At 34.4% G+C, this 12,041-nt stretch overlaps 1 protein-coding gene and 1 long non-coding RNA gene across 4 annotated transcripts in view; both read left to right on the top strand.

The window, feature by feature from the left end:
- Window positions 1-12,041, top strand: part of LOC143253966 (uncharacterized) — a 109,902-nt gene that overhangs the window by 24,978 nt on the left and 72,883 nt on the right. The gene's annotated exons all lie outside the window — the stretch shown is intronic.
- Window positions 1-12,041, top strand: part of LOC143253962 (vacuolar protein sorting-associated protein 54-like) — a 30,033-nt gene that overhangs the window by 16,973 nt on the left and 1,019 nt on the right. For 2 of the 3 annotated variants that reach the window (XM_076508634.1, XM_076508637.1), the window contains one exon: window positions 1,294-1,393. In XM_076508634.1, coding sequence (XP_076364749.1) covers window positions 1,294-1,350 — 57 coding nt within the window. In that variant the 3' untranslated portion in view covers window positions 1,351-1,393. Of the gene's footprint in view, window positions 1-1,293; window positions 1,394-10,248; window positions 10,284-12,041 lie in introns of those variants that run through there. The other variant, XM_076508635.1, reaches the window with a different exon arrangement.

Here is a 12,041-nt window from a genome sequence, read left to right as displayed (position 1 = left end):
GAGCAACATAACGATAAGTTTTTCCTGATAAAACCCTCTGTTGGATTTTGGCCATCTTGTTTTCATAAGTATTGGAAGGAGGAAGTCATCCTAACTAGGCTACGCTTTGGTCACAGTTTTTTTAACTCATTTTCTTATCTGGGACTGATGCACCTATGTGTAGTCTGTGTGACACTCAAGTCACAATAGCCCACATTTTATTATCATGCCATCATTATGACTGTGAACAATAGCAGCATTTAAGACTTGCTTTTAATATCAGTTTACCCCTTACAAATGTTTTTAATTTTTTAAGGACCATTGGCTTTTTTTAATTCTGTTTAGTTTTTATCTGATGTCGTCTTATTCTTTTTGTTTTAACTTAATTTCTCTTTACACTCTATAATACTTTCACCGTTATTTTTTTCACTAGTTGCTTGGCCCATATAGCATAGTTGCTTTGTGCCATAAAACACCAAACAGCAACAACTTCATGAAGCATATATGCTAACAGTTTGTATTAGCTTGTGATCAATATAACTTGATAGTATAATATGAGCTGCATATGCCCTGAGTGATTTACAATTTATTATGGCATTTGTAGTAGGCAGACAGTTCCAAGGGAAATGAAACAATAAATTTTAATTAGAAGTAGGTGTATACTATTATGACCTTAAAGCTACTTAGGATAAAAAAATATAGTTTCATGTTACAATATGAAGATATTCTAGAAAGAAGAAATGGGTAATGTATGTTTATTTTGATTCATTTTTGGTTGTTACAAGGTCATTTAAATTAACTGATTTCATTTTGAGATAGGATTGAGAAAATAACATATTGAATATAAAGTTTTACTGAAAACACGTGAAGTGTATTTATGAGGTTTTAGAGCTCACAGAAAGGAAATTTGAAATTTTGAGATAAGGAAAAGTATTTTTAATCTTAATATCAAAATTACTTTGCACACAGACTATTCCAAACAAATATTTAGTATATTCATGAACAAATCTTTGTTTTAGTTTATTAAAAATACTTCAAGAGACTTTTAGCAAGTACAAAGATGTCATGGTTGGTGAGATTAACCGAGCCCATGTTGAAGGAGTTAAAAGTGCATGTCAACTGTTTGTATTATTAGTAATACATGTATATTATAAAGTTTGTTGTATGACATTAAGGTTACAACCAAGTGAGTTGTTTTTAGAAAAGCTTAAATGGTTTTTAATAAATTTTCTTACATGAATCTAGAAATGTAGTCAACATATTTTTTTATAATAAGAAAACTCTTAAGTGTTTTAACCTAATTTTCTATATCAGAGATACCGTCAACATTTGAAACAAACAACTAGATCTTCCATTTCAAGTACTGAATAAGCTAGAAGTGATCTGAAGTTACTTCCTGCTGCTAGGTGGCAAGGTTAGTGTTATTTACTTTAATGTATAGGTTATTGTGAGCTATTTTCAGTGTCTGAAACAAGAAGAAAGCAACTAAAACCTCTGATGAAAATGTGTACTCAAATTGTATTACTATGCAAAGAAGGAAATACCTAAATCTTTGAATATCCAAACAAAATTTAAGACAGAAAAATGATAGAGTATTTCTCTTTTATTCTCTATATTCTTTAGATTTGAAAAAATGATAGACATATGCAAAATGTGATTTCCTTACTTTATATTTACTTTCAGCAAAATCTTTTTTTTAAAGTTTTTTCTGTTTCAGTTTCTGAGCCAAGCATGGTCTACAACAGGGTTCCCAACCTTTGGCACTCATGACCCCTTACCTAAAAGTTTGAAACCCATGTGACCTCCTACTTAGGGCTTACTATCAGCAGCTTAATTTTTATTTTATTTTCTGTGAAGGAGAGGGAAAGAAACATCTAAAAAAATATTTAAAAATTCTGTAATTATTTATTAGCAAATTAAATCACATTGGTCCAACCTGAATTCACAAAAAGAACATATATTTCTCAAAATAATATTAACATAGGTTTGAACAGCTATCCAACCCAGCTAACGAGATGCCTGATGGTTGCATTTCAGCAGCAAGCTTTGAAATTCGTGGCGAAGCGTTTGTTAGAGCCAGTCTCATGTCATCTCCAATATCCAATCTGTTCCTATTCTTTGTTTTATATTGACAAGAGTGGAAAATCCTGCCTCACACAAGTAAGTAGAAGCAAATGGAACAAGGACACGTAAAGCTATGGTGCTGACTTTGGAGTATGACTGATACATAGCGCACCAGAACTGAGTCACGGATTACACCTTGAAGAGATCACGAGCTGAAGAGTCGTTCCTTAGATCCAGAAATTCATCTTGGATATCATCTGGGATGCTGGATACATCAAGTTCAGTACAAAATGGGTTCCTTACCAGGGCCTCATGTTCCTGTGATAGCTCAGGAAGTAACGCCGACTTCCTTTTCTAGAGACTGAAGATGTTCGGTAATCTCATCCTTGAGGAACTGATCCAGTTGGATATGAGACTCGTCCGTCACTCCACAAAGTTTTTCAAACATAGCGATGTTTCCAAGATTGGTTTTCTGATGCCAGTTCTGCAGTTTGGAAACAAAGGCCCAAGACTATCTTGAAAAGGAGAACATGTGTTTCCCTTCCTTGAAGCTTCAAATTGAGCTTGTTCAGCTGGTCAAAATGTCGGCTAAGCACGCAACCCTTTTATTCCATGCTTCATCTTTGAAGTGAGCTACAAGATCTTTCCTTTCTTGAGTCTCCAGGAATAGCTTTATTTCATCTTTTATTTCAAAGACACGATTAATAACGTTTCCTTTCGACAACCAATGTACTGCTGTGTAGAAGAGAAGGACTTCGTGGTCAGCATTCATGTCTTTGCATAGTTCTCTGAATAGGCGAGTGTTGAGTGCTTGAGTCTTCACATAATTTACAATTTTGATTACAGATTCAAGCACTTCCTGCAGAGAGGCAGGGAGAGTCTTACTGGCGAGAGCATATCGGTGAATCATGCAGTGGATGCCCTTTGCTTGAGGTGCTAGCTTCTTCACTCTCGACTGGAATCCTGATTTCGATCCCAGCATAGCCGGTGCCCCATCCGTACAAACCCCACACACTTTTCCCATTGAAGATTTTCGTCTTGAAAAAAAGTTGAAACTTTTTCCATGACATCATCAGCTTTTGTTGTGGTTTCAAGTGCACTGCAGAATAAGAATTCGTCTTTGATGTCACCTGAATTAATGTATCTCACGAAGACAAGCAACTGAGAACATGAACTTACATCTGTTGACTCGTCGAGCTGAAAGGAGAACAAAGGGGAACCCTTGATTTCAGTCAAAACCTGTTCCTTCACATCCATAGACATTTTAGAAATGCGCCTCTGTATAGTATTATTTGACAGGGATATTTGCTGCATCTTCTTTGCACTGGCTTCTCCAAGAATAAGATTTACTGCTTTCATCATGCAGGGTTTAAGAAGTGTTTCTCCAATCGTGTGAGGCTTTTTTTGTTTAGCAATTTTGAATGCAATCTCATATGAAGCTACCACTACGGCTGCACTCTGCTGCTGAAACGACCCACTTCTATCGATTCTTTGGCTTTTAAGACACCGTTCATGCCATTTGAAGAAATCCAAACCCTTCTTTGCGTGTTTTGGATGTTTCATCTCGAGATGACGCTTGAGTTTTGATGGTTTCATTGACTCTGCACTCAGGACAGCATGGTACAAAACACACTGTGGTTTCTCGATGCCGTCGTTGGTGAGCACAGTGGTGAAGCCAATGTTGAGGTAGCATTCTGAGTATCTGCGCCGTTTAGCCATGGACACAACTCACCTCTACTGCTTACTTATCTCCTTGTTAAAATAAAATAAAAATGTTGAATAATGAACGCTTTGGCAACTGTAGATCTTACACTGACTACTTGTGGGGGGTGCAGGTAGAGTAATGATGGGGTAAGTATTGGGAGGGAAGGGAGCGTGGCCAGTCGCGCGATTCGTCATCCACCAATCAGCAACGGACATGTGACTCACGTATCAACAGCGAGCACACACACACTTAATCACAGCTAAACATACACACGAGCATACGTACATGCGCGTGCACTCACATACTCGCTACTCACTAGTACACACATACATACAGTTGCAGACACATACACATTCACACAGGCACGCATACATACACCCATAATATCACCTAATGACATTGAACTAACGTAGCACACGTTTTGCTTTGCACCGAAACAAAAAAAAATGTAAGAGCATGAAAATGTAATTGATGAAATAAAATGTTATCCCAAGCTACTTCTAACAAGGCTACGCGACTCCCCTGCCAAAGCTTCGCGACACTCCCTGCCAAGGCTTTGCGACCCGTCGGTTGGGAACCCCTGGTCTGCAACCTGCCACAATCACAAATTATCAATTGTAATAGTGTTTCACATTTAGCCCAATTCTGATTATTTATAGTAACGTTGACAATGATATTGTGTAGTATTGTTGATAGTTTAATCTTAATAAGTGTATTGACTACAAACAGTGTACTTTGAAGCTTCTTTGAATTTGAAATGATTGAAGTTATCAAAAAGTGTGAAAAATGAAATGAGAACTGACATTGTTATGTGATCATGGTGAGAGACAAATTGTTGAACCTGATTCCTAATCCCAATACAGTACTTCTATCTTTTCACAAGATTAGCTATTCTCATTCAGTGTTACTTTTTAAATGTTTACTGTTTCTTTACACATGTCACAAGTCTCCTACCTACCCATTAGAATCAGATGATTCCAACACATCTCATATAAATTATCATGCATCACTTCTCCACCAATGGCAGCATGACATATTCATGTAACTCCATCTAAATATCTCTACTAAACCATCACTTTGTATTTGGCAGCACTTCTGTTTGGACCACTTACTTCATTTGTTTCAATTTTCACATTTGTATTTAATATTTTTGCAAACTGGTTTTCATTTATATTACTTCCAAGTTTCTTCAGATTGTTTCTTCATCTTAATTTAAACCCACTTTATTGCAGTTGTATTGTTATTTATACTTTCAGTTGACTCTTCCTACTTATGAATTGTGAAGTCATATTACATTGTGGGTCATACCTGCAACTTGCACTTTGTCACAGGTTTGGAAGATTTATTGGCATTTGCTAGGAAATCAATTGAATGTTACATGGGTAAATCTCTATCACCAGAACTTTGCACCACTTCCTCCCAAACATGCTGTGCCTGTCCAGGCAGATAAGGACTTAGATCACTTATTTTTCATCTTCTGATTTTACTGTGCCTTTCCATGCCCTATCTGAGGAGGCTCTTAGGCCTTCCATTATGTTTTTGGGATTTTGTTTCTCAGGTGTGAGAAGTTACCTTGCCCCTATTTCTTGTGAACCACATCCTTTCTTATTAACTTTTTTTATTATGAGTTCAGTCTATGTGACTGACCACATGACCTCTTAGTACTTCTTTCAAGTCTTTTTAGATTTAATACTTCAAACTTTGAAATTTGACCATCTTTCAGTTACCATTACCTACTCTTTCACATACAAAAATATTTTTATTGAAGTATTTTTAATAAACTAAAATAAAAACTTGTTCATGAATGTATAGTGTATTTATTTTAAATAGTCTGTGTGCAAAGTGATTTTCATGCTGAGATTAAAAATACTTTTACTTATATTAAAAAACCTCAAATTTACTTTGTGTAATCCTTAAAACCTCCTGAATACATTTCAAACTTTTTTCAATAAAACTCAGTTTACCTGTTAATTTCTCTACCCTATCTCAAAACAGAAGCAGATAATTTGACTTACCTCATAACCATCAAAAGCATAAATTGAAATAAATCTAAATTATCCATTTTTCTTTCTAGAAGGACTTCAAATTTTAATATGAAACCATATTAATTTACCCAAAGTAGCTCTAAGTTCATAACAGTATATATCTATCTATAATTAAATGTTATTGTTTTATTGCCCTTTGAACAGTGTCTGACTACTATCTGCTTCATTAGAAGTTGTAAATCATGTGGGGCATATGCACATTACACTATAAAATTACATTTTTCACAAGCTACTACATTTGTTCATGTGTGTGCCTCAAAACATGTTTATTATTATTATCTGTTTTATTTAATCTAATCATAATTAACCTTAAAAAGATCCATATTTTTACATTTTAGTTACTTTATATATATATGTGTGTGTGTGTGTGTGTATATATATATATATATATATATATATAAAGAATAAACATGAAAAACAAGAAATAAAATACTTGACCTATCTTCTTTTTTGTTGCTCTCAATTATCTTAGACAGTTGACCCTAATTTTTATACTAATGGTAGTAATGCACTGAATAATTTTTATTGAATTAAATAATACATCAAACCATTTACCCTAATAATAGGCAAAAAATAGACACATTCCCTTATCTTTGAAAATTTTTGTGGCTTTCTAACTGTGTGATAAAAGTTGTTACAAGTTCATCCAAGTTAGTCATCAACTTCCCACAAGAATAATGATGGTACTTTGAGTGAAACTGACATTTAACTGTTCAGGACATAATGTTACACAATAAATAATTTGATAGATAAAATCCTTGACTTTCTATTGGTTATAAGTAAATTATAATTAAACATAAGAGAGAACTGTTAACAAATTATGAAATAGAGGATGTAACAGGTAGGTGTGGCAGGAATGGTCTGATTTTCTATTCAATATTTCTGTAACCAAACAAAACTGAAGACTATAGTAAATGATTTTGTCTGAGCAATGATGATTTTACATTTAATATTTCATAATTTTTCGAGGCATGATGGATAAAATAGGGAAGATGACATGCTAAGAGAAAATGTGTCGTGTCACTAGGAGAAATTTAGGATTTTTTAAAAGATTGCCTTGTAGAATTAAGAACTTAAAACTTATATATTTTTAAAATATGAATTATTTGTTAAGATTTTGTTCTGTTCTAATTGATATAACATAAACAAAAAGTAGTTTAATAACATTTTTAAAGTAAGACACTTAAACTTTGTGTCATGCACAGTAACAGATACCTGTGGCAATAGGGCTAAATGACCTATCCTCCAATCCCTGTTTGACCATTTTTTGACCTGGCTCTTTGACAAGGGTTTAGCTTCTTCTATAATCACGTTATGTAAGGCAGCTTTATCAACTACCTGTACATACTTGAAAAGATGGAATTTACTTGAGTCTTCAGTGCTCTCCAGTCTTCTCAAGAAGACTAAAAGACCATTTTCGATACGTAAATGGGATATTAAGGTGGTATTGCATGCTCTTTCTTAATATCTGTTTTATCCTTTAGTCTCATGTACTGTGATCACCTTTTCCTTAAAGGTTTTTTTTTGTCAATGCTGGCCTTTGAACATTACTGGTTGGAATTGTTTGTGTTATATGTGCACAGAATGTTTTATCATTCCATCTACATCTTTCTATGCCCAGACAGGTCATTCTCGTCTAACACACTGGCAACCAGGGAAGGGGTTAAATTCTTCTCACCAATTCATCAGATTTCTATTTCTCACTGTGATATCAGGTTGGATCCTGATTGTTTGCTCTGTCCAGTTAAAACCATGAAGTGCTATGTGGCTCACACTAACCACTTTAGAGGTAATGGACAATGACTTTTTATTCATTGAGATCCTTCACTTTCCTGGGATTTATCCCAGGTTACCTTGATGAGGTAGGTATGAAAAGTTATCTACATTGCTTATAATGGGCTATCTTTGAAGGCCAGGAGACTTTTGTGAGTTACATCTCGTAAGATGTTTCACATTGTTTGTTGGTGGCAGTTGGATTGAATTGTCTTTTGCAAGACATTGTGCAGGCTGGTATCTGAACCTGTCCCAGCACTTGTGTCTTGCATTATTTGGCAGTATCTTCCCTGAGGGTTTTTGACTACCCCTGTAACTATTTTAGCCATGTCCACTATATTATAAGGACAGGTGAGTATTTTTATTGATAATGTTCTCTCTTCTTTACTTTCCAGGGTCTCTTACCTTTTTTACAGGATCCCACTCCATAGAGAGTGTTACCCAGGCAGGTGTGCTTTATCAAACCAATTCTGCACTATCAATAACTAACTCAGTATCCTTTATCTAGGTTGCAGTGGGTTCTGTAGAAATGAGGTGTTCCATAAGACCACCTAGAGGCTGACCATGTGGTATTACTGTACCAAAGTGGACTTCCATTCATGAACTATCACAAGTTAAGCATATGGAGATCCTGCCCATCCCTACCAATCTTTGAATTGAATAATATTAGGATCTGTTTGCTTTTAAATATTTCAGGAACTTGGTTCACTTATTGCATTGTTTCCAGAGCACTGTTTCTCAGGACTCCCCAATGTGCATGACCCCTCAAATTCTACTGGGAGAGCTAGTGAATCTTTACCACACGTAGTTACCAGTAAGTAGGATGGTGGACAGAGATTATTCCTTCAGAGTTTTATTAGAGTGAATTTTCTCAACTCTTAGAAAAGAGGATGAATTTTGAGGCTCCTTCAACCTAAGACCATGAATTTTCTTTCCTAGATACTTATAGGAGAGGTACCATTCTATGTGGGAGCCAAATCATAATATCATTTGAGATTTGATGCTCAGCTAATCAGTTGTGTTAAGCGTGTCCCTTCTTTTTGATTAATATTAGTTCAGTACATTATTCATGAAAGAGGGTCAATTGTCTCTTTGCTATTCCAAATGCAAAGTGGTCGTATCCCAGGTCCTTGGTTAAGCAGTGCTATTTGTTTCATATTCTTCCCATAATAGACAAATAGAATTTTATTTTCTCACTTGGCTGTGGAGTGACAGTGTGTGTTTATAATTCCAGATCAGATGAGTTCTGTTTCCTCAGGTTGATTATGGCATACAGGATACTATCATTGCAAGTTTGAATGTTGCCTTCTGGATTTCTTACCCTCTTGTCGTGATTCTGGTGGCTTGGAACGCATCATTCTCACTATAGGTCGGTATCCACTCACAAGTATAGATGTATATTGTTATCCAAATGCTTTAACCACTAATGTAGGATATAGGGACCATGGCCCTATAATTCAATCCTGACTAAAGGAACCCTGGCTATCTGGTGAACAGATGACAAATCATATAAAATTCCACCCACAGTACATGAATTAAGTTCTGGGTGAAAAGGATACCTGTTCTGGGTGTAATGTACAAGGGTGCTAATATTCTTTGGCACAATCATGATCTGTGCAGATGCCTTTTGTATGGATAATGCCCTCACCTGTTTTCCAACCTTTTCAAAAAAGGGTTCTAGCTATATTGTGAGTGCAGATAAGTATATTTTGGAACTTTATATTTTCTAAAATCAAAAATGTATTTACATAATATTTAGCTCCTTTTATGCTCTCCTGCCCCTCCTCTCCTCTAAGAGCCAGTGTTAGAGACTGCAGATTGAGTTCATTCAAAAAAGTGATAACATTATCTGAATGAAGTGCCTATATTACAGTACCAGGACAGAGGGTGGTATGTTGACATAAGTGGAGAGTGTCACGAGACAGATATCTCTACAGGTAGTTAAGAAAATAAACAAATTGAAGCAAATAAGAAAAAAAATCAGATCATTGCTTAGATGTGCATAGGATGGAAACCATTGCATTAGAATAATAGTTGTAGTGTTGTTGTTTTTGAATTTTGTGCAAAACTACCTGAGGGCTATCTGCACTAGCCATCCCTAATTTAGCAGTGTAAGACTAGAGGGAAGGCAGCTAGTCATCACCACCCACCACCAACTCTTGGGCTACTCTTTTACTAATGAATAGTGGGATTGACCGTTACATTATAATGCCCCCTCAGCTGAAAGGGCGAGCATATTTGGTGCAACGTGGATTCAAACTCATGACCCTCAGGTTATGAGGCGAACAACTTAACCCACCTGGCCATGCTGGGTCTAGTTGTAGTGTGAGGAGAGGTAGGTATTATTGAAAATACATTTTCAATTTTAGAAAATCTTATCTTTTAATAACTAGTTATTGTGTAATGATTTAAATAGTGTATTCCTTCTAATTATAAAATAGTGTAATTTTAAATCATTTCATGTATATTTACATTTGTCAAAATTATATATCAAGTTTTTGTACATTTAGTAATTGATAAAAAAACCCTGAAAGTGTTTGAGATGCAATATCGTTAAGCAGAGAATTAAGAACTATTTATAGATTTTTTATTTGTGTGTAGATGCAAACATGTTTAATCAGTTTGAAGTTTCTCATTTTTACTGATCCAAAAAACAACAGAATATTATTCTATTTTTTTCAGATAAAAGACTCCCAGACATAGACACTGTGCCAAAAGTAAGTTTAAGCATATTAAGAAAAGTGTGTAGGTTATGTTTTACATTTTTAGAGGTAAACAGTACAAACCAAAATATTTAATGTTTCTATTTCACTAGAACTATGTAGAAATATCAAGAATATTGTAGGATGTTTTATTATGTTTGTAACATCTCAAAATCTAATCAAGTAAGTTTAAATAAATATTACTATGAGGTGATTTCTTGGTGCCAGATTACTTACTTTAGTAAACTACATTTTTTTATTATTTTTTGCTTCTGACTTACAAGATTTTAATCTTCTCAAACAAAAGCATCCAACACATAGTATGTTTTGAATTGTTTAATGCTTTTCTCATTGGGACACCTTCTTTATAATTAAACATGTGATATTGGACTTACTTTTTGGGTCTAACTATATATACTGGGCTGAACCTGGTCTGATGGTTAACTTGACAACTGTGTATCTGTGTTTTGTTTCACATTCTGTAACTGTCTTCAGTTACAACAACAAAAAATTGTGCACCATTTGGTCTGACAGAAATAGCCTAAAATTTGACTGTTGGTGGTGTTAACTATTTGACTTTTGTCTAATCCATCACTTCAAAGTTAGAGATAGCTATTGCATAGTTCTTTATGAAACTCAATAAAGAAACAAAGTGATAACTGTTTGAGACAGTAGAAGTTTTACATAGAAGAATATGCCTAGTACCTCTCATTCCTTGAACCAGTTTCACTCAGGGTGATGTTGTCATTGGAATGCATGCCTTCTTTAGAACATGGATTGTTGAGTCACTCTTCTGTGTGGATTGAACTTGTTTGACATGCTAAATGTCTGATTTAACATGTTCCAACATTAGAAGTTTACAAATATTTTTTTAACCTTCTTATGTGCCAGGCAAGAGAATGTCCTTCAGTTGCATTAATTTCTTTAAGAAAGGTGTTTATTTTGGAATGTTTTTAACAAGAAATATCATTTTATGTTAGGTCTTAATAGACCACTTGAATATATGGAGCTTCAGGGATTTCATTTGAAATTCATATACTCTGAGTTCATAGCTTTATTGTTCTGATGTTTGACAACATATATCATGTTGCTTATCACATGATACAGTGATTACAAAGATAATATAGTTTTATGGGATTTTTCACATACTTTTGACTGTTCTTTCCCTGGAGTGAAAGACACCACGGCTTTCTCTAGTTGCATTGCCATATAAGTGTAGAGATTCTAACTAACAATTAAGTTAAAGGTACATATGGGCTAATATATTTGAAACTGACATTATTAATTTAAAATGAAATATATATATTTAAGTGTACCATATGTTTATACTTTTTGTAATGCTAAAGAAATATGATAAAACTAAAGGAGGACCAAATAAAGTTCTTTAGGTGGGACATAAACTTAGAGGTAGGAAATACATAAGGTTGGACCTGATTGTACTTGGATGTTTTTATATAAGGTATTATACATGTGGATGATTATTCCATTTTGATGTAAAGGAGATTTGACAAATGTGCAAATATAGAACATTAAGAATGAGGTGGGAGTAGAAATGTCAAAGGAAACAATAGGAAGGCATTATTTTCTTGGCTTTTGTGTATAATGGGTCTTGACAAATAGTCAAGAAAATATGTAAATGTTATGTGGTAAAGATAACTTTTTGTTTGTACCATAGGCATACTTTGCATTTGAAAAAAATAAATTGTGAATTATTCTTGTATATACTTCATGTTTTATATTGCTAATGTAAAGTTAACATTTATTCTTTCTTTG

The sequence above is a fragment of the Tachypleus tridentatus genome, chromosome 6 (genome assembly GCF_004210375.1).
Source record: "Tachypleus tridentatus isolate NWPU-2018 chromosome 6, ASM421037v1, whole genome shotgun sequence".
Lineage (NCBI taxonomy): Eukaryota > Metazoa > Arthropoda > Merostomata > Xiphosura > Limulidae > Tachypleus > Tachypleus tridentatus.
Note: the sequence above shows the minus strand (reverse complement) of the source record. Positions and strands in the feature narration are given on the sequence as shown.